The sequence below is a fragment of the Coregonus lavaretus genome, assembly GCF_964263955.1.
Source record: "Coregonus lavaretus genome assembly, chromosome: 6".
Classification (NCBI taxonomy): domain Eukaryota; kingdom Metazoa; phylum Chordata; class Actinopteri; order Salmoniformes; family Salmonidae; genus Coregonus; species Coregonus lavaretus.
In genome coordinates, this window is record NC_139993.1 from 36,868,766 (window position 1) to 36,896,383 (window position 27,618).

The 27,618-nt window shown below is 46.2% G+C and overlaps 1 protein-coding gene across 2 annotated transcripts in view; it reads right to left on the minus strand.

The window, feature by feature from the left end:
- Nucleotides 1-27,618, minus strand: part of ssbp4 (single stranded DNA binding protein 4) — a 100,633-nt gene that overhangs the window by 17,885 nt on the left and 55,130 nt on the right. For both annotated transcript variants that reach the window (XM_084164400.1, XM_084164401.1), the window contains exon 5: nucleotides 4,229-4,318. In XM_084164400.1, coding sequence (XP_084020526.1) covers nucleotides 4,229-4,318 — 90 coding nt within the window. The remainder of the gene's footprint in view (nucleotides 1-4,228; nucleotides 4,319-27,618) is intronic.

The window sequence follows — 27,618 nt, forward strand, 5'->3', positions numbered from 1 at the left end:
TTCGATGTATGCCTGCAGAGAGAGAAAGGGACTAGGCCAATTCGCGTATGAAAAACAACACGGCAGGACTGCGTGTGGGTGTCTGTGCGAGTGCTTGTAAGAGTGTGTGTGTGTGTGAGAGAGAGAGGGAGAGGGGGAGCGAGGGAATGGGAGGGGGGGGTTAAATGAAGCAATTAATAAAATCATTTTCTACCCAGCTAAGGAGATAACAGCTTGGCAGCGTACCACAAACCCATCAACACAAACCCCTCCGACGTACTCTCAGACTCCCCCTCCCCAGATCTGCATTAGGAAGAACACAACACAACAGCTCTGCTGCTATCCCTGAAGGGGTAGTAACACTGAACACAGAACAGAACGGATGGCTATACTGAGCCAGTGACGTGTGTATGTCCCGTATATACAGTACCGTCCACCACCACAAGAGGGCAGTGTGGAACTACCAATAGAAGCAGGCAGAGCACAAAGCCAAACTGAAACACAACAAACAAAGCCTGGACAACAACAGCACAATGCACACTCATTGTCATTCCTTTCTTCCATTCCAGCGGCAGCAGCTCTACAGGCTCATGGTATGGCATGGCAACATGTCAGCTCGGTGGGGAGAGCCTGCCACAAGTGTTTTCTCCCCGAGGAGACTGGAGAACAGTGCGCTGATAGTCGTTTAGCATGTTACTGTGAGTCGCTGCCCTGTATATATAATTCCTACCTCAGCGGTCAGGAATGTCAGTCGATATGCTACTTCCAGACTAGGCTACAGACAGACAGTTGACAGAGTGAACAACAGAGTGGTTGGTAGTGGAGAGACAGAGAGAAAGGGTTGGCCCAGGAATGCCAACATTCCTTCTCCATTGGTCCCATTCAATCATCACTTCTTCTTCTACAAGGCATTTTCAAACTTTGACCTCTAGGATCCAGTCTAACCTTCTACCATAGAGACCAAGCCATCTCCAAACACAATGGGTAGTCCATCAACTCAACAGAGTTCAGCAACTGATTCTCAACAAGAGAGTAGCTACTATACCTAAACTAGACAAGTCTACCTATCGGTACCTCGACTCAGACACTTTTAACTGACCCCAAACTCAGTTAGTCTTGATTTAGAGTTTACACCCGGGCTACAGAACTACGATACGTTCCAACTGTGATCCAATTTCAATGACAGTTACCTGGCCATCTTGTTGACTATGGAGAGACATTCCTGTAACAGTACAAATAGATTAGAAACCAGCTCGGTTCCATTTATGACCACTGTTTACTCTTTCAGGATTTGTAAAAACAATGGATTGACATTGTTTTCTTCTATCCCCACTGGGCCAACATGCTGTTAGTGTGTGCCGGCAGTTTCTCCTTGTCCTCCCCTCTCCTCTCCTAGTGTGAGTTGGGCCTGCCCTCCCCAGAGGGGCTGCTGCAGTGGAGTTTTGGCGTGAGGATTATTAAGCGGGCTGACCCCTGCTATACCAGGGAGAATCGCAGATCCGGGCCAGACGCCAACACGCAGGCTTTGTGGTCCTCCTTCCACAAACGCTCCCTCCCTCCCTCCCTCCACACTCCTCTCTCTCCTCCCTCCCCTCTCCTTTGCTGCAGGAGCCTGATCTGAGTCCTGGCCTGCAAGGTACAGATTAGGGGAGTCTTGAGGCTGCGGGGGGCTCCCTCTACCCCCAGCCCAGTCCTCGCTCTCTGGGCTGCTGCTCTGCTACCACGGCAGTGCTGGGGTCACCTATGTTAATTACCTCTCTCCTCTGTATCTGGGAGGGATGCTAGAAAACACACTGCCTGCTACTACTGTACACACACACACACACACAGCCATGCACAAGCATACTGTTTGAAGTACTGTACACCCTAGCAAGCACATACAGAAATGCTCTGATTTATGCACTACTTTTGAATACTTTTCATGTACTTTCTTCCCTAACAGAAAGAGACAGTCAGACAGGTCAGGAGACATGAGGAGAGAGGAGAGAGAGAGAGAAGCAGGATGTGGAAGATTGATGAATGATGGGTAATGGTGAAAAAAGAGAGGAAGGTAGCTGAATCCTGCAAAAAGGAGAGATTAGCAGAAGAAAGAGGGGGCAGAGACAGGAGTCACTGAGTTTGTGTGTGTGTGCGCTCGAGAAAGAGAGAGAGAGAGAGAGAGAGAGAGAGAGAGAGAGAGAGAGAGAGAGAGAGAGAGAGAGAGAGAGAGAGAGAGAGAGAGAGAGAGAGAGAGAGAGAGCAAAAGAGAGAGAGCAAAAGAGAGAGATAGCAGGCACATGAAGGAGGGGGGAGAGGAGGAAGGTCATTAGTAGAGAGAAGACAGAGCTTGTCCATAACAGTGAAATGTTTATCATTTTTCACCGAGAGCTTTCAGAACACACGACTCCTCTACAGATGTCTAAGCTTGGATAATAAATACAGTAGTACAAACAGAAGAGGCACATGATTAGCAAGATCTTACTGTGCATAGACAACAACAACATTAGACTACATGACTGGGAGGGGCAGTCTGTCAGAGAGCTCTGTGTGTGTGTGTGTGTGTGTGTGTGTGTGTGTGTGTGTGTGTGTGTGTGTGTGTGTGTGTGTGTACACAGTACACCAGTGTAAAACAATGCCAAGGGAATAACTGGTGTCATCTTTGCTCCATACTATACTACTACACACTTATCCACAGCTTTGTTCCGGCCTCAGTGTCCACTTGCTGGGGGAATTTGATAGCACACATATGAAGCTCTGGAGGGAGCAGTGTGTGTGTGTGTTCTGCAGGCTCTCGTTTCACACGCCTTCCCTCCTCTCTCTTTTGCCTGACTGGCCGCTGAGCAGGGAGGGAATTGCTGCAGTGGAGAACACTGGAGCAAGACTTCCTCTCCCTCCCTCCCTCCCAGCCTCCCTCCCAGCCTCCTCTCTCTTCTCTCTCCTCTCTGTTCCTCTACCTCTTCTCTCTCTGTCTGTTCCTCTCTCTCTTTCAGTCCCTCTCTCTCTGTCCCTCTCTGCCTCCTCTCTCCACCCCCCCCCCCCCCCCCCCCTCTCTCTCTCTGTCCCTCTCTCCTTCGCTCTCCCTCCAATGCACGCAGCAGACTATTTATGGCAAGCAATGTCACTCACGCAACACCATCAGATAGCAGCTCCCTGCTCTGATCACTCCACATACATCATTAACATTGCCTACGACCCCAGCACGCACACACACTGTCCTGTCCTGTGTTGGTCCTGTTAGCACACACACACACACACTCTCTCTCATGGCTAACAGGACCAACACATGACAGTACAACAGTCAGCTCTGCAAAAACCCACACACCGAGACAACCTGGAAACCATATTTGCTTCATGACATTTACAAGAGTATATTTTCAGGATATTTTTTGCTATGGTGTGTGTGTGTGTGTGTGTGTTCGTGTGCGTATGCGCAGTCAGATAGGGTGTGTGGACCCATCATCAGGTGATCTCCCTAGCCTCCCAGACAGTCATCAGAGAGCAGTGATGACAGGAGGAATTAGCAGAGCAACACAACCCAGAGAAAAATCTCCCTCCCATCCCAACCTCCCTGTCCCTGGCCAGACAGACAGACAGACCTACTGATGGAGGGAGTATGGGAAAGAAAGCAAGACAGAGACAGAGAGACAGAGACAGCGAGAGCGAGATAGAGAGACAGCGAGAAAGAGAGAGCGAAACAGAGGCGAGGCAGAGAGAGCGAGACAGCGAGAGAGAGAGACAGCGAGAGCGAGATAGAGAGAGAGACAGAGAGAGAGAGAGACAGCAAGAAAGAGAGAGCGAGACAGAGAGGCGAGGCAGAGAGAGCGAGACAGCGAGAGCGAGATAGAGAGACAGCGAGAGCGAGATAGAGACAGCGAGACAGAAAAACAGAGAAACAGAGAGCGAGAGAGACAGAGAGACAGAGACAGAGAGAGAGCGAGACAGAGAGACAGAGACAGAGAGAGAGCGAGACAGAGAGACAGAGACAGAGAGAGAGCGAGACAGAGAGACAGAGACAGAGAGAGAGCGAGACAGAGAGACAGAGACAGAGAGAGAGTGAGACAGAGACAGAGACAGAGAGAGAGCGAGACAGAGAGAGAGACAGAGAGAGAGCGAGACAGAGACAGAGACAGAGAGAGAGCGAGACAGAGAGACATCTGGACAGGGATTAGGTCAGCTAAAGAGACTAAAAAAAAGGAGGCGGAGCGAGGGATAGGCTTAGCATGTTGTGGGTTTGAGGGGAAGGACAAAGAGAGAGAAATAGAGGTCTTACTTGAAAGAAGCCCGGGGGCATGGGTCCGCCAGGCATGCCATCGTTGGGGGGCATGTTGCCCATCACCGGACTGGGGGCAGCGGCTGCACTCTGTAAAACACAAAGGAAACAAACACACTTAGTACTCTGAAACACAAACACACACACACACACTCTACTCAGAAACACAGATACAAACTCTGTATTCACACAAGTCAAACCCACTCACTACTCCGAACAACACATACGTCATACTACACAAAGGCATTTATAGAAGTCTAGGCTTTCACCTCAAGAGTCTGATGTGGCCTAGTCTCCACTGCCTGGATTTTCATTCAAAATGAGGAAAGACATTAGCAAGCCATTGATTGTTTTGGGTGGTTTTGGCGTTTTCAGACAGTGGGAGGAATCGGCGGAGAATAACGACGCAGTTACAGCGTAACGTTTATCTGGAACATGAATGTCTGGCTCAGATTGCTTCTCCGTCACCGCATTAAGACGATATTAAAAAAGACAAGCAGCTGTCCGTCTATGAATCTGTAAACATTTATGCTTAGTAGAAATTAAAATACAGGGCATGGATGGAGTGTGTGTGTCTGGCTAGCTCTGGTGAAATCTCTCCTAAGCAGTTAAATGGGGTTTGGGTTTGGAGCCCCCTCCCCCAATGTATGTACTGTATGTAAGGCAGTGGCTGGGTCTGTTGTGCGTTTCCCAGGCTGTCTATTCACCAGGCAGCACCCAGTGAAGGGGATTACACAGCTGCCCAGCGCCCACCTTCTCTCCTCCCCCCTCCCCTACTGTAACCAGATCCTCCCCCCAGCCAGCCGCAGTGCAAACAGCCCCTCCATCCCTGACCCCCTCTGCCCAGAAACTCACTAACGGGCCCTGGGACCACAGGGTAGAGCGCATGCACAAGCACACACACACACAATGGCTGCTACCCCTGGTGTGAGGGTGTGAAGCTGTAAGCCCCACAGGCACCGTCAGGGACTGAGAGCAGAACACACCCAGAGGGGACAATGACACACAAACAGCTTCTCCTCCTTAGCGTATAAAAAAGGCTTGTGATGAGAGTGCAAGATAATGGTAGTGAGAAGCAAGTGTTTTCATTACATACAGTTGAACCAGGTGCCAGGGAACAGAGGCTATATACTTCCTGCTTTATTCAGCAGGCAAAGAAAATAGTGACATTATAAATGGTAGATTAAAATCATCTCTGCAGCTTCAAGAAAAAAAAAGAGAAGAGAGGAAGAGAGGAGAGAGAGGGGGTAGAGGGGACGGGAGTGAGTGACCGGAGGTGGTTAACTGGGTTTGTCAGCACGTATTTACTCAATGGCAGCAGTTAGTCCAGTACAGTGGCGCCATCATGTTGGCTGATTGGCCTTGTGTGCCATTTACACACTACTGCCATCGTGTTAAGGCTAGAAAACCATCAGAAACACACACGGCAGCACTCAGCATGTTAAACATGTCAGGGCCGAGCCACTGGAAGACGAATGGAGAGACAGACTGGACAAAACCAAAAAGAGGTATGATGGAGGCACATGGGAACTGCCATTGCAGACTAATGTCTCATCCAGACTACAGGTAGGTCTATGTCACTTAGTGCTGTGACGGTCATTACATTTTGGATGACGGTTATCGTTCAACCAAAACATGTACAGGTCACTGCGCAAGAAAGTTGCAAAGAAAAAGCCATATCTCAGACTGGCCAATAAAAAAAAAAGATTACGATGGGCAGTCTGAGATATGGCTTTTTCTTTGCAACTCTGCCTAGAAGGTCAGCATCCCGGAGTCGCCTCTTCACTGTTGAGACTGGTGTTTTGCGGGTACTATTTAATGAAGCCGCCAGTTGAGGACCTGTGAGGCGCCTGTTACTCAAACTAGACATTCTAATGTATTTGTCCTCTTGCTCAGTTGAACACCGGGGCCTCCCACTCCTCTTTCTATTCTGGTTAGAGCCAGTTTGCCCTGTTCTGTGAAGAGAGTATTGGATAAGAGCGTCTGCTAAATGACAAAAAAAAAAAAAAAAAAAAAAAAAAAACAGCGTTGTACGAGATCTTCAGTTTCTTGGCAATTTCTCGCATGGAATAGCCTTCATTTCTCAGAACAAGAATAGACTGACGAGTTTCAGAATAAATGTATTTGTTTCTGGCCATTTTGAGCCTGTAATTGGACCCACATTTGCTGATGCTCCAGATACTCAACTAGTCTCAAGAAGGCCAGTTGTATTGCTTCTTTAAATCAGCACAACAGTTTTCAGCTGTGCTAAAATAATTGCAAAAGGGTTTTCTAATGATCAATTGGCCTTTTAAAATTATAAACTTGGATTAGCAAACACAACGTGCCATTGGAACACAGGACTGATGGTTGCTGATAATGGGCCTCTGTACGCCTATGTAGATATTCCATTTTTTTTTTAAATCAGCCGTTTCAAGCTACAATAGCCATTTACAACATTAACAGTGTCTAAACTGTATTTCTGATCAATTTGATGTTATTCTAATGGACAAAAAATGATTTTCTTTCGAAAACAAGGACATTTCTAAGTGACCCGAAACTTTTGAACGGTAGTATATATATATATATACACTGCTCAAAAAAATAAAGGGAACACTAAAATAACACATCCTAGATCTGAATGAATGAAATAATCTTATTAAATACTTTTTTCTTTACATAGTTGAATGTGCTGACAAAATCACACAAAAATGGAAATCAAATTTAATCAACCCATGGAGGTCTGGATTTGGAGTCACACTCAAAATTAAAGTGGAAAACCACACTACAGGCTGATCCAACTTTGATGTAATGTCCTTAAAACAAGTCAAAATGAGGCTCAGTAGTGTGTGTGGCCTCCACGTGCCTGTATGACCTCCCTACAATGCCTGGGCATGCTCCTGATGAGGTGGCGGATGGTCTCCTGAGGGATCTCCTCCCAGACCTGGACTAAAGCATCCGCCAACTCCTGGACAGTCTGTGGTGCAACGTGGCGTTGGTGGATGGAGCGAGACATTATGTCCCAGATGTGCTCAATTGGATTCAGGTCTGGGGAACGGGTGGGCCAGTCCATAGCATCAATGCCTTCCTCTTGCAGGAACTGCTGACACACTCCAGCCACATGAGGTCTAGCATTGTCTTGCATTAGGAGGAACCCAGGGCCAACCGCACCAGCATATGGTCTCACAAGGGGTCTGAGGATATCGTCTCGGTACCTAATGGCAGTCAGGCTACCTCTGGCGAGCACATGGAGGGCTGTGCGGCCCCCCAAAGAAATGCCACCCCACACCATGACTGACCCACCGCTAAACCGGTCATGCTGGAGGATGTTGCAGGCAGCAGAACGTTCTCCACGGCGTCTCCAGACTCTGTCACGTCTGTCACATGTGCTCAGTGTGAACCTGCTTTCATCTGTGAAGAGCACAGGGCGCCAGTGGCGAATTTGCCAATCTTGGTGTTCTCTGGCAAATGCCAAACGTCCTGCACGGTGTTGGGCTGTAAGCACAACCCCCACCTGTGGACGTCAGGCCCTCATACCACCCTCATGGAGTCTGTTTCTGACCGATTGAGCAGACATATGCACATTTGTGGCCTGCTGGAGGTCATTTAGCAGGGCTCTGGTAGTGCTCCTCCTGTTCCTCCTTGCACAAAGGCGGAGGTAGCGGTCCTGCTGCTGGGTTGTTGCCCTCCTACGGCCTCCTCCAAGTCTCCTGATGTACTGCCCTGTCTCCTGGTAGCGCCTCCATGCTCTGGACACTACGCTGACAGACACAGCAAACCTTCTTGCCCCTGGATGAGCTGTACTACCTGAGCCACTTGTGTGGGTTGTAGACTCCGTCTCATGCTACCACTAGAGTGAAAGCACCGCCAGCATTCAAATGTGACCAAAACATCAGCCAGGAAGCATAGGAACTGAGAAGTGGTCTGTGGTCACCACCTGCAGAACCACTCCTTTATTGGGGGTGTCTTGCTAATTGCCTATAATTTCCACCTGTTGTCTATTCCATTTGCACAACAGCATGTGAAATTTATTGTCAATCAGTGTTGCTTCCTAAGTGGACAGTTTGATTTCACAGAAGTGTGATTGACTTGGAGTTACATTGTGTTGTTTAAGTGTTCCCTTTATTTTTTTGAGCAGTGTGTATATATATATATATATATATATATATATATATATATATATATATATATATATATATATATGGTCCTCTGTAGCTCAATTGGTAGAGCATGGCGCTTGTAACGCCAGGGTAGTGGGTCTGATCCCCGGGACCACCCATACGTAAAAATGTATGCATGCATGACTAAGTCGCTTTGGATAAAAGCATCTGCTAAATGGCATATTATTATTATATTATATTATATATAACTCAGCAAAAAAAGAAACGTCCTCTCACTGTCAACTGCGTTTATTTTCAGCAAACTTAACATGTGTAAATATTTGAATGAACATAACAAGATTCAACAAATGAGACAAACTGAACAAGTTCCACAGACATGTGACTAACAGAAATGGAATAATGTGTCCCTGAACAAAGGGGGGGGGGGGGGTCAAAATCAAAAGTAACAGTAACAGTCAGTATCTGGTGTGGCCACCAGTTGCATTAAGTACTGAAGTGCATCTCCTGCTCATGGACTGCACCGGATTTGCCAGTTCTTGCTGTGAGATGTTACCCCACTCTTCCACCAAGGCACAAGTTCCTGGACATTTCTGGGGGGAATGGCCCTAGCCCTCACCCTCCGATCCAACAGGTCCCAGATGTGCTCAATGGGATTGAGATCCGGGCTCTTCGCTGGCCATGGCAGAACACTGACATTCCTGTCTTGCAGGAAATCACGCACAGAACGAGCAGTATGGCTGGTGGCATTGTCATGCTGGAGGGTCATGTCAGGATGAGCCTGCAGGAAGGGTACCACATGAGGGAGGAGGACATCTTCCCTGTAATGCACAGCGTTGAGATTGCCCGCATTGACAACAAGCTCAGTCCGATGATGCTGTGACACACCACCCCAGACCATGACGGACCTTCCACCTCCAAATAGATCCCGCTCCAGAGTACAGGCCTCGGTGTAATGCTCATTCCTTCAACGATAAAAGCGAATCCGACCATCACCCCTGGTGAGACAAAACCGCGACTCGTCAGTGAAGAGCACCTTTTGCCAGTGCTGTCCGGTCCAGCGACGGTGGGTTTGTGCCCATAGGCCTACAAGCCCTCAGTCCAGCCTCTCTCAGCCTATTGCTGACAGTCTGAGCACTGATGGAGGGATTGTGCGTTCCTGGTGTAACTCGGGCAGTTGTTGTTGCCATCATGTACCTGTCCCGCAGGTGTGATGTTTGGATGTACTGATCCTGTGCAGGTGTTACAGGTGGTCTGCCACTGCGAGGACGATCAGCTGTCCGTCCTGTCTCCCTGTAGCGCTGTCTTAGGCGTCTCACAGTATGGACATTGCAATTTATTGCCCTGGCCACATCTGCAGTCCTCATGCCTCCTTGCAGAATGCCTAAAGCACATTCACGCAGATGAGCAGGGACCCTGCGCATCTTTCTTTTGGTGTTTTTCAGAGTCAGTAGAAAGGCCTCTTTAGTGTCCTAAGTTTTCATAACTGTGACCTTAATTGCCTACCGTCTGTAAGCTGTTAGTCTCTTAACGACCGTTCCACAGGTGCATGTTCATTAATTGTTTATGGTTCATTAAACAAGCATGGGTAACAGTGTTTCAACCCTTTACAATGAAGATCTGTGAAGTTATTTGGATTTTTACGAATTATCTTTGAAAAGACAGAGTCCTGAAAAAGGGACGTTTACTTTTTTGCTGAGATATATATATATATATATAAATAAACAAACGCACACAAAACATTAGGAACATGTTCCTAATACTGAGCTGCCCGCTCCCCTCCCCTCCCTCTCCCCCCTCCCCGTGCCCTCAGAACAGTCCCAATTTGTCGGGGCATGGGGATGCTGGCCCATGTTGACTCCAATGCTTCCCACAGTTGTGTGAAGTTGGCTGGATGTCCTTTGGGTGGTGGACAATTCTTGATACACACAGGAAACTGTTTAGCGTGAAAAACCAAGCAGTGTTGTAGTTCTTGACACACTCAAACCCCATTCAAAGGCACTTAAATATTTTGTCTTGTCCATTCACCCTCTGAATGGCACACATACACAATCCTTCTTTAACCTGTCTTCTCCCCTTCATCTACACTGATTGAAGTGGATTTAACAGGTGACATAAATAAGGGATCATAGCGTTCACCTGGATTCATCTGGTCAGTCTATGTCTTGGAAAGAGCAGGTGCTCCTAATGTTACACTATATTACATTTGAGTCATTTAGCAGACGCTCTTATCCAGAGCGACTTACAGTTAGTGAGTGCATATACAAATTAGTGGATTCGGCTATTTCAGCCACACCCGTTGCTGACAGGTGTATAAAATTGCGCACAAAGTCATGCAATCTCCATAGACAAATATTGGCAGTAGAATGGCCTTACTGAAGAGCTCAGTGACTTTCGAAATGGCACCGTCACAGGATGCCACCTTTCCAACAAGTCAGTTCGTCAAATTTCTGCCCTGCTAGAGCTGCCCCTGTGAACTGTAAGTGCTGTTATTATGAAGTGGAAACGTCTAGGAGCAACAACGGCTCAGCCGCGAAGTGGTAGGCCACACAAGCTCACAGAACTGAACTGCTGAGTGCTGAAGCGCGTAAAAATCTGTCCTCGGTTGCAACACTCACCACAGAGATCCAAACTGCTGCTGGAAGCGACGTCAGCACAATAACTGTTCGCAGGGAACTTCATGAAATGGGTTTCCATGGCCGAGCAGCCGCACACAAGCCTAAGATCACCATGCCCAATGCTAAGCGTCAGCTGGAGTGGTGTAATGCTCGCTGCCATTGGACTATGGAGCAGCGGAAATGCAATCTCTGGAGTGATTAAAAAACGCTTCACCATCTGGCAGTCCGATAGACAAATCTAGGTTCGGCGGATGTCAGGAGAACGCTACCTGCCCGAATGCATAGTGCCAACTGTAAAGTCTGGTGGAGGTGGAATAATGGTCTGGGGCTATTTTTTATGGTTCGGGCTAGGCCTCTTAGTTCCAGTGAAGGGAAATCTTAACGCTACAGCATGCAATGACATTCTAGACAATTCTGTGCTTCCAACTTTGTGGCAACAGTTTGGGGAAGGCCCTTTTCTGTTTCAACATGACAATGCCCCCATGCACAAAGCGAGGTCCCTACAGAAATGGTTTGTCGAGATCGGTGTGGAAGAACTTGACTGGCCTGCACAGAGCCCTGACCTCAACCCCATCGAACACCTTTGGGATGAATTGGAACGCCGACTGTGAGCCAGGCCTAATCGCCCAACATCAGTACCCAACCTCACTAATGCTAGTGGTTGAATGGAAGCAAGTCCCCGCAGCGATGTTCCAACATCTAGTGGAAAGCCTTCCCAGAAGAGTGGAGGCTGTTATAGAAGCAAAGGGGGGGACAAACTCCATATTAATGCCCATAATTTTGGAATGAGATGTTCGACGAGCAGCTGTCCACATACTTTTGACCATATATAGAGATACAGTGCCTTACAAAGGTATTCATCCCCCTTGCCGTTTTTCCTATTTTGTTGCATTACAACCTGTAATTTAAATTGATTTTTATTTGGATTTCATGTAATGGACATAAACAAAATAGTCCAAATTGGTGAAGTGAAATGAAAAAAATAACATTTCCAAAAATTACCTTCAGAAGTCACATAATTAGTTAAATAAAGTCCACCTGTGTGCAATCTAAGTGTCACATGATCTCAGTATATATACAGCTGTTCTGAAAAGCCCCAGAGTCTGCAACACCACTAAGCAAGGGGCACCACAAAGCAAGCGGCACCATGAAGACCAAGGAGCTCTCCAAACAGGTCAGGGACAAGGTTGTGGAGAAGTACAGATCAGGGTTGGGTTATAAAAAAAATCAGAAAATTTGAACATCCCATGGAGCACCATTAAATCCATTATTAAATTTTTTTAACAATATGGCACCACAACAAACCTGCCAAGAGAGGGCCGCCCACCAAAACTCACAGACCAGGCAAGGAGGGCATTGATCAGAGAGGCAACAAAGAGACCAAAGATAACCCTGAAGGAGCTGCAAAGCTCCACAGCGGAGATTGGAGTGTCTGTCCATATGACCACTTTAAGCCGTACACTCCACAGAGCTGGGCTTTACGGAAGAGTGGCCAGAAAAAAGCCATTGCTTAAAGAAAAAAATAAGCTAACACATTTGGTGTTCGCCAAAAGGCATGTGGGAGACTCCCCAAACATATGGAAGAAGGTACTCTGGTCAGATGAGACTAAAATTGAGGTTTTTGGCCATTAAGTAAAAAGCTATGTCTGGCGCAAACCCCACACCTCTTATCACCCTGAGAACACCATCGGCAGGGACTGGGAAACTGGTCAGAATTGAAGGAATGATGGATGGCGCTAAATACAGGGAAATTCTTGAGGGAAACCTGTTTCAGTCTTCCAGAGATTTGAGACTGGGACGGAGGTTCACCTTCCAGCAGGACAATGACCCTAAGCATAATGCTAAAGCAACACTTGAGTGGTTTAAGGGGAAACATTTAAATGTCTTGGAATAGCCTAGTCAAAGCCCAGACCTCATTCCAATTGAGAATCTGTGGTATGACTTAAAGATTGCTGTACACCAGCGGAACTCATCCAACTTGAAGGAGCTGGAGTAGTTTTGCCTTGAAGAATGGGCAAAAATCCCAGTGGCTAGATGTGCCAAGCTTATAGAGACATACCCCAAGAGACTTGCAGCTGTAATTGCTATAAAAGGTGGCTCTACAAAGTATTGACTTCGTGGGGGTGAAGAGTTATGCACGCTCAAGTTCTGTTTTAATGTCTTATTTCTTGTTTGTTTCACAAGAACAAATATTTTGCATATTCAAAGTGGTAGGCATGTTGTGTAAATCAAATTATACAAACCCCCTAAAAATCAAATTTTAATTCCAGGTTGTAAGGCAACAAAATAGGAAAAATGCCAACTCATTTAAGGGTTTTTCTTTATTTTTACAATTTTTTACATTGTAGAATAATAGTGAAGACATCAAAACTATGAAATAACACATATGGAATCATGTAGTAACCAAAAAAGTGTTAAACAAATCAAAATATATTTGAGATTTGAGATTTTTCAAATAGCCACCCTTTGCCTTGATGACAGCTTTGCACACTCTTGGCATTCTCTCAACCAGCTTCATGGGGTAGTCACCTGGAATGCATTTCAATTAACAGGTGTGCCTTCTTAAAAGTTAATTTGTGGAATTTATTTCCGTCTTAATGCATTTGAGCCAACCAGTTGGGTTGTGACAAGGTAGGGGGTGGTATACAGAAGATAGCCCTATTTGGTAAAAGACCAAGTCCATTTTATGGCAAGAACAGCTCAAATAAGCATAGAGAAACGACAGTCCATCATTACTTTAAGACATGAAGGTCAGTCAACATGGAAATTGTCAAGAACTTTGAACGTTTTTTCAAGTGCAGTCGCAAAAACCATCAAGCGCTATGATGAAACTGGCTCTCATGCGGACCGCCACAGGAATGGAAGAGAGAGTTACCTCTGCTGCAGAGGATAAGTTCATTAGAGTTACCAGCCTCAGAAATTGCAGCCCAAATAAAGTAACAGACACATCTCAACATCAACTGTTCAGAGGGGACTGTGTGAATCAGGCCTTCATGGACGAATTGCTGCAAAGAAACCACTACTAAAGGACACCAATTTGAAGAAGAGATCTGCTTGGGCCAAGCAATGGACATTAGACCGGTGGAAATGTGTCCTTTTTTGGTTCCAACCGCCGTGTCTTTGTGAGACGCGGTGTGGGTGAACGGATGATCTCCGCATGTATAGTTCCCACCGTAAAGCATGGAGGAGGTGTTATGGTGTGGGGGTGCTTTGCTGGTGACACTGTCTGTGATTTATTTAGAATTCAAGGCACACTTAACCAGCATGGCTACCACAGCATTCTGCAGTAATATGCCATCCCATCTGGTTTGGGCTTAGTGGGACTATCATTTGTTTTTCAACAGGACAATGACCCAACACACCTCCAGGCTGTGTAAGGGCTATTTTACCAAGAAGGAGAGTGATGGAGTGCTGCAACAGATGACCTGGCCTCCACAATCCCCTGACCTCAACCAAATTGAGAGGGTTTGGGATGAGTCGGACCGCAGAGTGAAGGAAAAGCAACCAACAAGAGCTCAGCATATGTCGGAACTCCTTCAAGACTGCTGGAAAAGCTTTCCAGGTGAAGCTGGTTGAGAGAATGCCAAGAGTGTGCAAAGCTGTCATCAAGGCAAAGGGTGGCTATTTGAAGAATCTCAAATATAAAATATATTTTGATTTGTGTAACACTTTTTTGGTTACTACATGATTCCATATGTGTTATTTCATAGTTGATGTCTTCACTATTATTCTACAATGTAGAAAATAGTAAAAATAAAGAAAAACCCTTGAATGAGTAGGTGTGTCCAAACTTTTGACTGGTACTGTATATATATATATATATAAAATCTCACAGACACACACAGATGGAGAGACAGACAGTGGTCTGTATGAACAGAGATAATTACAGGTGGCCTTATCTGCATTATCTGCAGTGTGATCAGAGGCATGCTGGGTAGCTGAGCCGAGCGCAGGCGACCGGTTGGTCAGTAGAAGCTGACATGGACGGCAGGCTGGGCTGCTCAGGGTGGGGAGGAGAGAGGAGGGGGGAGAGGGGGTTGGAGTGAGGAGGGGGGAGAGGAGGAGGGGAGACTGTTTCTGAAGCACACAGCCAGCTAGTCAGCCAGCCAGCCAGCGAGGCTCCACTGCACTCTCAGGTAATGCAGCGAAAGGCCTGTTCTCCTTGTTGCCATGACAACCCCGACCTCAGCTCTTGCTCTCCAATGCCCATTAAAACCCTCAGGCCGTCAATCATCAGCCTGGCCAGGGAGCAAGAAAGAGAGGGAGAGGGAGGGAAAGCGAGGGAAAGAGAGAGAGAGAGAGAAGCAGAGATAGAGAGTGAGAGAGAGAGAGAAGCAGAGAGAGAGATGGAGTTTAAAGGAGCCTGTGGCTTTTGATAGCTGGCCTGTTTGCCACCGCTAGCTCCCGCTCTCTCATGCACACAAACACATGCGCAGATACACAATACCCCCACAGTATTTAACCTTTTACACATCATTGTCTCTGCTCCTTCTCTCTCTCCTGTATTTCTGCAGCAGCACTGCGTCCTGCTTACTCTCCCTTCCCTCCCCTCTATCCATAAATAATACAGTTAATGATGGTTCCTTCCAGTGGGTCTGTATTTATATCTCCTCCTAAGAAGAACACACACACAACCAACCCAAACCCATTGATTGTTCTGTGAGCACTCTGAAGTAATTAGCTACCGCTGTTTTAATTATCAGTATCCATCCTGCTGCCTAGCTGGACATGAGGCAGTGAGTGAGAGTTGCAATCTGCCCCATTGATCTGGACCTGGGTTCCAGGGGGTAATAGATCCAGTCTTATCTGCTCCGAGACAAGCAGGGAAACACAGATCACTTGCTGGCTGGCTGGCTGGCCACAACACAAACACACACACAGAGACCGCTCGACTCCTGCAGACACTACTGCTATAAACGCAGTCCAGGAGTGGATTTAGCCACTCTGTTAAACCTACATTATTCACCAATGCTACGGCTGTTCTCTTTCTGCTACAGGAACAATAAATAGGAATATTAGAGCTGGAGATGAACAGCAGGCTGGCTGAGTTCATTAATGGTAAGACTAAGAAGTCCTGGTTTAGGTTTTTGGAAGATGGGAGGATTTAGAAGAAAGAAATCTGGGGTTGATGAGTAGGTGTGAGAGGATCCAGACAGGTTGGAATAAAATAATTTCAGATAGAGGGTGCTTCGTGTGTGTGTGTATGTCGTGGTGCCAGTGGTGAGACCATAGTAGCAGTCAGTAGAGCAGAGTGGAGCTGGCAGATAGACTGCTTGGCTGTGCATCTGCATGGGCTTGGACTGGAAGAACTGGAAAGCCTCAGTCGATCTCCATGACCAACCACTGAATTCATCGCCACGCGACTGCTGCTTGTCATCACCGCCCCCTCCCTCTCCCCTCTCCTAGCACCTCTCCAACTCTCCTCCTCTCTTCAGACCCAGCTTCAACTGCTCCAATAATTCTGTCACTGAAGTCAACTCCTTAAAGATTAACTGGAGAGGCTGCTGGCTGACAGATGTGCCTTTTAATCAATGGGAGAGAGAGAGCAGCGTGGTGCAGGAACTCAGGAACCTGACTCCAAACATGGCTACACGGGAAAGCCCTCCATGACAAGTGGAGAGAGGAGGCCGGCTCAGCACACAGCTTGCTTTCCTCCCACTGCTCCAGCAGCTGTTGTGTCAATCAGGTAAATTAATTACCAGTAAACAAATCTGCCAGGGAGGGAAGAGGGAACCCCCTCGCCCCGTCGTCCAACCCAATCCCCAGACCCCTCCCCCACACCCACACCTCTGCCTCGTCAGCATCCCACATCAGGGCCCCTGGAGCCTGGAGCCTCTAGCTGCCTCCCAGGCAGCCCTGTGAGCGGTCAGCCCAGGAGGAGGCCTCTCGGCTGGGGAAATGTCTCCACTCTACATCCATCCTGCCCTGGAGCACCTGCTTTGGCTCCTGCTGCTTTGCAGTCTCCCCATCACAGCCACACTGACGCATATATAATAACTGGCTGACACTTTTGTTGAGAGCAGACAAACACATACAGTAACCATTAATGTGCTAGCGTGCATCTGTCCGTGTCTGGCTAATTTATGCGCGATAGTGGTAGAGCAGCCAAACTGGCAGTTAGTAATACATGAGGTGGTAGTGTGTGTGAATGTTCTTGGTAGGGGTGACGTGTGACAGACTCTCTTGGGATGTGTGTGTGTGTGTGGCACATTACAGGTGTAAAAACAACAAACACACCTCTCTCCAGTCTCCCTGCATTGGCGTTTAGAGAGCAAGGAGCAGCTACCTCCCCCAGCCTGTGTGTGTGTCAGGGTTAAATTACACCTAAGTGAAACTGACACAAACACGCGTGAGTAGGGTGCAACACGTGTCCGGATTCTGCTGTTGGCCTTGACATGCACACACACAGGGCCGTGGAGGCCTTTATTGGCAGTGTCAGATGTTAATGACCAGCGGTGAGGATGCCCTGCTGTTCATTCCACTGACCCCCTTCCGCGAGTCCCCCCGCTGGCCCTGCTCTTTAATTACTAAGGGGAGAGGACAGCAAACCCTGCCGCCCCCCATAGTGTGAAGAACGGTGACCACCCCTCCTCTTCCTTCCTCATTAGGCCAGTGTCAGCCACTAGAGGAAGGTGCCATGATGGAGCTCCAGTCTAAACAAGGACAAGGCTCCTCTCTTCTGACTGCCACCAGCCACACACACACACGACTAATTGAAGATTATTAATGCCACTAATTAGGGAATTGCATGGCTGGCGCTAGGAGACTCCACTGTGTGTGTATTATACAGGAGCTCAGCGAGTGTGTGATGTTGATCTCCACCTCTCCTTCAAGTTCTTTACAGCTGCTTTCACACAGGTGTCACCACCGATCCGGTCTGCTCTGCTCTGATGGAGACTCTATAAATACACTGAGTATTGACTGAGCGACAGACAGACAGACAGACTTCAGTCAATGGTAGTATATGGTTTGAATGGTAAGTGTATGGTTTTTCTAAAGTATCTTTCGAAATGAAGGCATGATGCAATTCGGAGTCCCGGCATTGAATACCACACACACAGACAAACACATCAGTTAGTGTAGCCTGAATGAACTGTATAATCCCTGTCTGTCAATGAGATCATCACGGCAGTTCTGATGCACTGTTTCTTACCTGCAGGCTGCCTGATCAAAGAGCTCATTTTGTAGGCCTCACTCAGACATACTGCCTCTCTCTCCAACACTTAAAGGGCCAGCGTAGCTCCAAATCGGGATCCCAGTACCCCAACTTGGCCAGAAGGTTTTTATAAATATAATACACTTTATGGGCAAGACCTCCTATGGGACTTATTAAAAATGAAAAGAGTTTCTGGCAGCTTGGTTACCAATACCCCCCCCCCACTCTCTATTTTTCTCTTACTTTCCCTGTACAACTGGATTTGATTTTTGCAGGAGGGAGAGAAGGCTTAGACAGTGGGAGAATGAGGGAAACAAAGAGGAAGAAAGAGCAGGGAAGTTAGAGAGAGAGGTACACACATTCCACAACGCCAAAGGCGACATGGTTGGACCTTAAAAGCCTAAACGAGACGTCTATTGCTCACAACAATAAAATAATTACCATATATTATTCCTACTAATGTGGTAATATAGTCAAATGAGTTTTTTAAATATAGAGTACAGAGAGACGTAAGGGGGAAGAGGCGAGAGCCACAGCAGTCCTCTCAACCGTGCGGTTTCTGAGAGTTACTTTCGGGGGCGGCGGTGCCAGTATCACTTGCATGTTGTGGCCATTTTCAGCAACTCGGGCCTGTTGGCTGTGCTATCTGAGAAATGCTAATACAGTACTACAGAACTCATCTCCAACTGCACAACGCCACACACACACACACAAATTGGGTGGGAGATAGATGGGGGTTGAGGGGCGTGTTGAAAGCTGAGACATTTAAAAAAAGGTCCCAGTCAGTCCAGTCTGATCCAGTTCCAATCTAGCCACCCTATTTCAGATGGGGAGCGTTACAGGCCTGGCTGGCAGGAAGGGCATTCCCAGGGGAGCAGGCCACCGCTCCAAATCCAGAGGGGGGCAGGGCGCAGGGGGCCAACCTTTCACTCAGCAGCACCACTGCCGCCCACCCCCGACCCTCCCAACGGAGGCACCAGTCCTTTGTTGACTAACCCTCAGCTCATATACATAATAGTATACCATGTGAGGACTATGTGTGAGTACGTGGGCTGTTGTTGACTGTCTCATGTCAGTGTTGCTATGACATCTTGGTAAGTACACACTAGGGATGCACTTTAGAGTCTTCCACCTTTACAAAGTGATTTTAGAAAGCTATTGTCCCAAGTGGAAATCACCTAGTAGATTTTTTTTAAGGACCAAAGGAGCTAGAGGGAACAGGATTGAGACAAGGAGTTCACGGGCCATGAGAAAAAGGCAAATGTGCGACCTGCTAATAAACAGCATGTGTCTTTTTAGCGTACTAAGACAAAGGTTGCAGCGCCAACATTTCCCCATGTACACCCCCCCCCCCCCCCCCCCCCCCCCCCCCCCCCCCCCCCCCACAGACCTCCCTCTCCTCTCCAGGACTCTGTGCTGTTTCTCAGGTCAGAGTCAGTAACCTAGTGGCCATCAGGACCCAGGAGCACAGAAGAGCACAGCACCCCGAGCTCCTGCTGGAGAGGGGGGAGGAGAGGGGGGGGGGGGGGGGGGGAGACAGCAACCGCATTCCCAAGACAATGGAGGGTCTGTGGAGCTGCCTGAACCTTTGCGGGCCTGGGGCAAAGAGAGAAAGAACGAGGGAGGAGGGAGAGAAAGAGAAAGATATAGAAGAGAGAGAAAGAGGAAGCAGAGAGGGAGAGAGAAAAAGAGCGAAGAGAGCTAGAGAACAGAGAGGGAGTGAGAGAGAAAGAACGACTGCAGGAGAGTGTGGACACAGAGGAGGAGGTGTAAGAGTGAGGGAATGCTGGCACGGCTGTAGTATGGAACTGATAAGGATAAGATGGGATAAAGAGAGAGAGGAGGGTAAAAAAGGAGGGAACTCGTTTTCAGGAATACAGGGGGAGGAGAGCTGAGAAACAGAACAGCTCTCTCCCTCTCTTTCTGTCACGTCGCCTGCCTGTGCAGCCATTACAGAACTCGAGGAATTCAAACTGTTGTGTGCTGCACCACCAGGCACACACACACACGGTCATATGAAATGTCTCTGTCACGAGCTGCCACAGAGCACTACTTGAGTAAAAGGCAGGAGTTATTTGTGTATGGTAGGAGAGGCTGAGATTGGTCATAAACCACGTCTCTGTCCACCCACCCTGGCCCACATCCCCCGGACCACAGGCTGAGAGAGACAAACAGCCGGCAGCATACTCACTCTACCTAGCAGAAATCACTGGGCTGGTGGTGGGGCTGGACTGGAATACACAACACAGAGACAGGCAGGCAGGGAAACGCACACACACACACACACAGGTCAAACAGCCAGCACCCCGACACTTCCTGGGCCTGACCAACTGCCGTTTGGACACTATTGGGTAAATATTTACTTTGCAGGATGATCGTCATGGAGGGGGGAGGAGAGAGGGGGCAGTGCTAAGGTTTCCAGTAGTAAGGTTTCTCACTTTCTCTTAACATGAGCGTGCATGTAAGCGGGCTAACTCGCACCAGCATCACCATAAATAAATAAATACATCCTGACAGAAATATATTTACTAGCCTCAACCCGCATAGAGCATACCACTATCATGCTCCCTCAGAGAAAGAGAGAGATGTAGTTGGCTAAGAAGCCCAATAGACTCCTTAGCGGAGAGGATGAATTGCAGGAGTGAAACATGCTTACGGTTCACTCCTGTTTGGTTGTTCTCTGAGCTGTTTCCTCAGTGTTTTACCCCCTCTACCAGCACCCCTCCCCCAGTCAGGCACCCTCCCTCCCCTGGGCCTCCCCACCCCCCACAGCCTGTGCTGTAGCAGTGCTGCGACCCCCTCTCTGTGCCTCCTCTTCTCCGTCACTGCGCCTTTTTTTTTTTCAACTTCTGGTTTTGATTCAGTATCAACCGCCCTTTTGCCCCCTCTTCTCTTCCCCCACTCACTCACTCCATCTCTCTATGTGACACTGTGCATTGCTGCCTACTGGAAACGGATATGTTAACACGTGTGCATGCACAGCTAAAGATGTTTATTCCTTCTAGTGTGTATGGACAAACACACAAAGACATGAGCCCACACACACAAAGAGATCAACACAACACCCGGGATCATATTCATGGAGACATACTCCCCCTCCTCGATTAATAGTCTAAATATGTCAGTGATCACAGAGAGGCAGCCCATCCTGATCAGTCGATGAGACCCTCCCCCTCTCCTCCAGTCTCTCCCTCACTCTTTTCTGAGTCCCTCTTCCCCTCCCCCTTCCTCTCCCTCCGCCTCACCCTGCCTCTTCGCCACTCCTCTCTCTCCACTTCCTCACTCTCCTCTCCTTCTCCCTCCCCCTCCTCTTCTCTCTCACTCTCCTCAACTCCTTTCTTCTCTCCACCTATATCTCTCTTCTCCCCCTCTCTCATACACAGAGTTTTCATTAGCTATGTTCACTTAGAGCCGAGGCGGCAGCCTGTCAAACTACACATAAACATGGTGCATTGCATATCACAGCCTTTCTGCAGGTAATGCAAACACTGGAAAGATTTCAGCCACATCAGCGAGCACTGTATAGATGGGTTGGCTGGCAGCGTCATGAAAATGATGTGCGCGCACCGATGGGGCAGGAAGCCGTGCTTTGTTATGATTCTGAACGGTCAGACACTGTGCCTTCAGAAAGTACTCATACCCCTTGACTTATTCCACATTTTGTTGTGTTCCAGCCTGAATTCAAAATGGATTAAATATTTTTTATAAATCTCACCCATCTACACACAATACCCCATAATGACAAAGTGAAAACATGTTTTTAGAAATATTTGCAAATGTATTGAAAATGAAATACATTAATATCTAATTTACATAAGTATTCACACCCCTGAGTCAATACATGTTAGAATCACTTGGTAGCGATTACAGCTGTGAGTCTTTCTGGGTAAGTCTCTAAGAGCTTTGCACACCTGGATTGTACAATATTTGCTCATTATTCTTTTAAAAATTATTCAAGAGCTGTCAAGTTTAAGTCTTGCCATAGATTTTCCAGCCAATTTAAGTCAAAACTGTAACTAGGCCACTCAGGAACATTCAGTGTCGTTTTGGTAAGCTACTCCAGTGTATATTTGGCCAAGTGTTTTAGGTTGTTGTCCTGCTGAACGGTGAATTCATCTCCCAGTGTCTGGTGGAAAGCAGACTAAACCAGGTTTTCCTCTAGGATTTTGCCTGTGTTTAACTCCATTCCGTTTATTTTTATCCTAAAAAACTCCCTAGTCCTTGCCGATGACAACCATACCCATAACATGATGCAGCCACCACCATGCTTGACAATATGAAGCGTGGTGCTCAGTGGATTTGCCCCAAACATAACGCTTTGTATTCAGGACATAAAGATAATTTCTTTGCCACATATTTTGTTTTACTTAAGTACGTTATTGCAAACAGGATGCATGTTTTGGAATATTTTTTATTCTGTACAGGCTTCCTTCTTTTCACTCTGTCATTTATGTTAATATTGTGGAGTAACTACAGTGTTGATTCATCCTCAGTTTTCTCCTATCACAGCCATTAAACTCCGTAACTGTTTTAAAGTCATCATTGGCCTCATGGTGAAATCCCTGAGTGGTTTCTTCCTCTCCGGCAACTGAGTTAGGAAGGACGCCTGTATCTTTGTAGTGACTGGGTGTATTGATACACCATCCAAAGTGTAATTAATAACTTCAACATGCTCACTGGGATATTCAATATCTGCTTTTAAAATGTTTACCCATGTATCAATAGGTGCCCTTATTTGCGAGGCATTGGAAAACCTCCTTGGTTTTTGTGGTTGAATCGGTGTTTGAAATTCACTGCTCGACTGAGGGACCTTACAGATAATTGTAGGTGTGGGGTACAGCGATGAGGTAGTCGTTCAAAAACCATGTTAAACACTATTATTGCACACAGAGTGAGTCCATACAACTTTATTATGTGACTTGTTAAGCACATTTTTTACTCCAGAACCTATTTAGGCTTGTCATAACAAAGGGGTTGAATACTTATTGACTCAAGACATTTCAGCAGTTAATTTTTTCTATTAATTTGTAAAAACACAATTCCACTTTCACATTATGGGGTATTGTGTGTAGACCAGTGAAACGCAATCTCAATTTAATCCATTTTAAATTAAGGCTGTAACACAACAAAATGTGGTAAAAGTCAAGCGGTGTGAATACTTTCTGAAGGCACTGTAGCTAGCAACAATGACAAGAAGCTGCCATGTGGGAAATCGTAGGTGGCTCGTTTCAGCTAGTCTTATCTTGTTCTTGACACCATGCCTTGTTTTGAAGTGTTTTGACTGATTTCATGTCAATGCTAATGTGCCAAAGATTTGCTAGCTAGCTAACCAACAACTGTGGATTTGAGAGATAACCAGTGCTCATTGTGCAAATGTGTTTATCTTTTCAATAAACATTTGGAGAGGAAATATAGTTTACATGTTGTCAACAATCTAAGCTAACCCTGTCTGTTTTGCCCCATAGTTACGCACGTGTCGGTTTTGTTGCTAAACAACCAACCCATCTATATCATTTGGAACCATTGCCGCTGTGTGCTTTCAGATTTAATCTTGTTAGATCAATTAGAATGTTTTCATGAACATGTGAGTTCATTTATAGCACAAAATAATATAATTGAAAATAAGTGTTAATTTCTAGATCAAATTCAAACTGTGAAATGTAAAACTAGGGCTGGGCGGTAAACCGTAAAAAAGCTATACAGTGTATTCGGAAAGTATTCAGACCCCTCCACATTTTGTTACGTTACAGCCTTATTCTAAACTGGATTAAATTGTTTTCTTCCCTCATCGATCTACATACAATATCCCATAATGACAAAGCAAAAACACGTTTTTAGAAATGTTAGCAAATGTATTAAAAATAAAAACTGAAATATAACATTTACATAAGTATTCAGACCCTTTACTCAGTACTTTGTTGAAGCACCTTTGGCAGCGATTACAGCCTTGATTCTTCTTGGGTATGATGCTACAAGCTTGGCATACCTGTACTTGGGGAGTTTCTCCCATCCTTCTCTACAGATCCTCTCAAACTCTGTTAGGTTGGATGGTGAGTGTCGCTGCCCAGCTATTTTCAGGTCTCTCCAGAGATGTTCGATTGGATTCAAGTCCGGGCTGGGCCACTCAAGGAAATTCTGAGACTTGTCCCGAAGCCACTCCTGCGTTGTCTTGGTTGTGTGCTTAGGATCGTTGTCCTGTTGTTAGGTGAACCGTCGCCCCAGTCTGAGGTCCTGAGTGCTCTGGAGCAGGTTTTCATCAAGGATATCCCTGTACTTTGCTCCATTCATCTTTCCCTCGATCCTGACTAGTCTCTCTGCCACTGAAAAACATCCTTACAGCATGATGCTGCCACCACCATGCTTCACCATAGGGATGGTGCCAGGTTTACTCCAGACGTGACGCTTGGCATTCAAGCCAAAGAGTTCAATCTTAGTTTCATCAGACCAGAGAATCATGTTTCTCATGGTCTGAGTCCTTTAGGTGCCAAGCGGGTTGTCATGTGCCTTTTACTGAGGAGTGGCTTCCGTCTGGTGGAGTTCTGCAGAGATGGTTGTCCTTCTGGAAGGTTCTCCCATCTCCACAGAGGAACTCTGGAGCTCTGTCAGAGTGACAATCGGATTCTTGGTCACCTCCCTGACCAAGGCCCTTCTTCCACGATTGCTCAGTTTGGCCGGGCGGCCAGCTCTAGGAAGAGTCTTGGTGGTTCCAAACTTCCTCCATTTAAGAATGATGGAGGCCACTGTGTTCTTGGGGACCTTCAATGCTGCAGACATTATTTGGTACGGTTCCCCAGATCTGTGCCTCGACACAATCCTGTCTCGGAGCTCTACGGACCTTTGACCTCATGGCTTGGTTTTTGCTCTGACTTGCACTGTCAACTGTGGGACCTTACATAGTAAGGTGTGTGCCTTTCCAAATGATGTCCATTCAATTGAATTTACCACAGGTGGACTCCAACCAAGTTGTAGAAACATCTTAAAGATGATCAATGGAAACAGGATGCACCTGAGCTCAATTTCGAGTCTCATAGCAAAGGTTCTGAATACTTATGTAAATAAAGTATCTGTTTTTTATTTTTAATACATTTGCAAAAATGTCTAAAAACTTGTTTTCACTTTGTCATTATGGTGGATTGTGTGTAGATTGATGAGGAAAAAATATAATTTAATCAATTTTAGAATAAGGCTGTAACGTAACAAAATGTGGAAAAGGGGAAGGGGTCTGAATACTTTCCAAATGCACTGGTATTCATACATGGACCAGTTGTGATTTTTACTTTACCTTCTATAACAGTATTTTAAATGTTTGATTTGTTACATTAAATAATTCAGTAATGACTCAAAAAAATGATGGCAACCTGTTTTTATCGCCAGTAAAAAACTGTAAACAGCTGAGAACTGCTAGCTAACTAGATAGCACAACAAGTTAACAACTTCGAGAGGGCAATCCTGCCAAATAGAGACCGCCAGAAATTGGCAGACTACCCCTAGTGGTGAAAATAGGAAGCCGAAAATGCACAGTCAAAGAAGAAAATAATTATTCTGTCAAGGAAAATATTTTTGGGACAAAATAAGGTGACACCGTGTGTAGATGATAAAAAATTAGTGCAGGAAATAAAGAAATTGATTAAAATGCTGGAAATTAATGCTGGAATTAAACAATTAACAATGCAAATGGAAACCATTGGTCAAATACCAGAGTTAGAGGCTAGAAAATAGGATTTTGATTCCTATGCAATGTTCTATAAATAGGACTACTTCACTGTCAAGTTTGGTTAATAAGTATGAAGCAATGGAGAAAGCCCATTAAAACCACTTAGAATGTATTTGTTGCCATCCTAGGGACATGCACTACCCATAAAGCATATTTAGAACTTTTATTATTCAGAAACATCAAATACCGTTGAATACCGTCAAAAATGAAAAAAATACTGTGATATGACATTTTGGTCATATCGCCCTGATGGAAACATAAATCGTAATGATTTTAATTCAGGAATGCCCACATTCAATGGCTACAGAAGTTTGTTTACTATAAACTCTCATATAGAACCAGAGACATTCCTTGGTTTATGGCCACTTGTCACGTCAAAACTATGGTGATGTTTCAGAAGTCAAGGCTTCCATCTTTTCTTAATCAATGAAAGTGAGATCTTTGAATTGGCAGGCGCAGCACATTTAACCAAGGTAACAAAACCTTCACCCAGAACATTGGGTTTTTTACTTTGAAAAGGAAGAGACAGTAAAGCATGAAACACACAGAGAATCTCACTGCCGATAGGTACTTATCACAGTGGGAGGCCGTTCCTTCCCTTGCTAAAACAAAAGCGGTACCTGCTGCGTGGCGACCCAGTAGCGACCAACCTGCCGTTTCTACTTGTAGAATCGCAATGCTCGTCAGTGGCCAACAACTTGGCTTGGAGCCAATCAGAGAGCACAAACCACCACGTGGGGGAGCCAACAGGAGTGACAACAAAAATGAAAATAATAGGGCATTTTCTCCGTACATCCACGGTTAAATGTCATGAGCCAGTCACACTTCATATGCAATGTAGGCTATGGGATGGTAGCCAGCTGAGTGTGCAGAAGCAATGCACACAACACTAAATACTTCCTCCAAGCTTGCTAACCACTGTAGCTAGTATTGACATGATTATTAAATCACAATGGAGTAGTTTCTATGAAACAGCTGCCTGTGTTAGCTAACAGTGTCCTTAGCTAGCTAGCTATGTTGTGCTAGATAGCGAATATGCTAAAGTTAGGTAGATAGCTAAACATTTGGCTATGGGCTGGCACTGGCAGTATGGGATTATGGAGAGTGAATTACATTTTCTTCATCATCTTGCTAGTTAGTTATCTAGCTGTGGCCATCTGTATCAGTATCAATAAGGGCTTTCTACAAAATAGCAACATTAGCGCAGCTAGTTAACATCAGAATCTAGACCATAAACTAAGCAACACATGAGGACATGCATTGCCAAACAACACTACTGCCACCTTCTTGATTGGAGTATTTTAACAAGGCTGAGTGGCTGACGGCTTCAAAGTCTTTGCGGTGTGAAAACGAAAGAGATTGACTGCCGACACTGTTCAGAGGTGTACTGTCGGCAGGCAAACATTCGACAATCCTACCAGTGTGTCTAAACTACAACAGTGTGTGATGCGTAATCCAGTAAATGTAGATCTGATTCCAGATGCTTCTCCAAAACGGGTGTGTGAGAGGGATGATGAGGAGGGCTGATCTGAGAGACTAGAGCAGGTAGTTTTGCATGGTATACCGAAACTTCAGTACTTTTCGATACTAGAATATGAAAAATGGTTTGGTACTAGAATTTGTTACTTTCGGTACTTCTATCAAATGTGTCTCACGTCGTATACTGATTGAGAGAGGATCAAGTCTGTCTATCAGCGCAGCCGTTGTCCCCTTATTGCGCGAGCGCACCGTGCATTTCTCTTGCCTGCTCCACTTACTCATTGCTAGAGCTAGCTCTCTAGCCTGTTCTGATGAGGAACCACTTG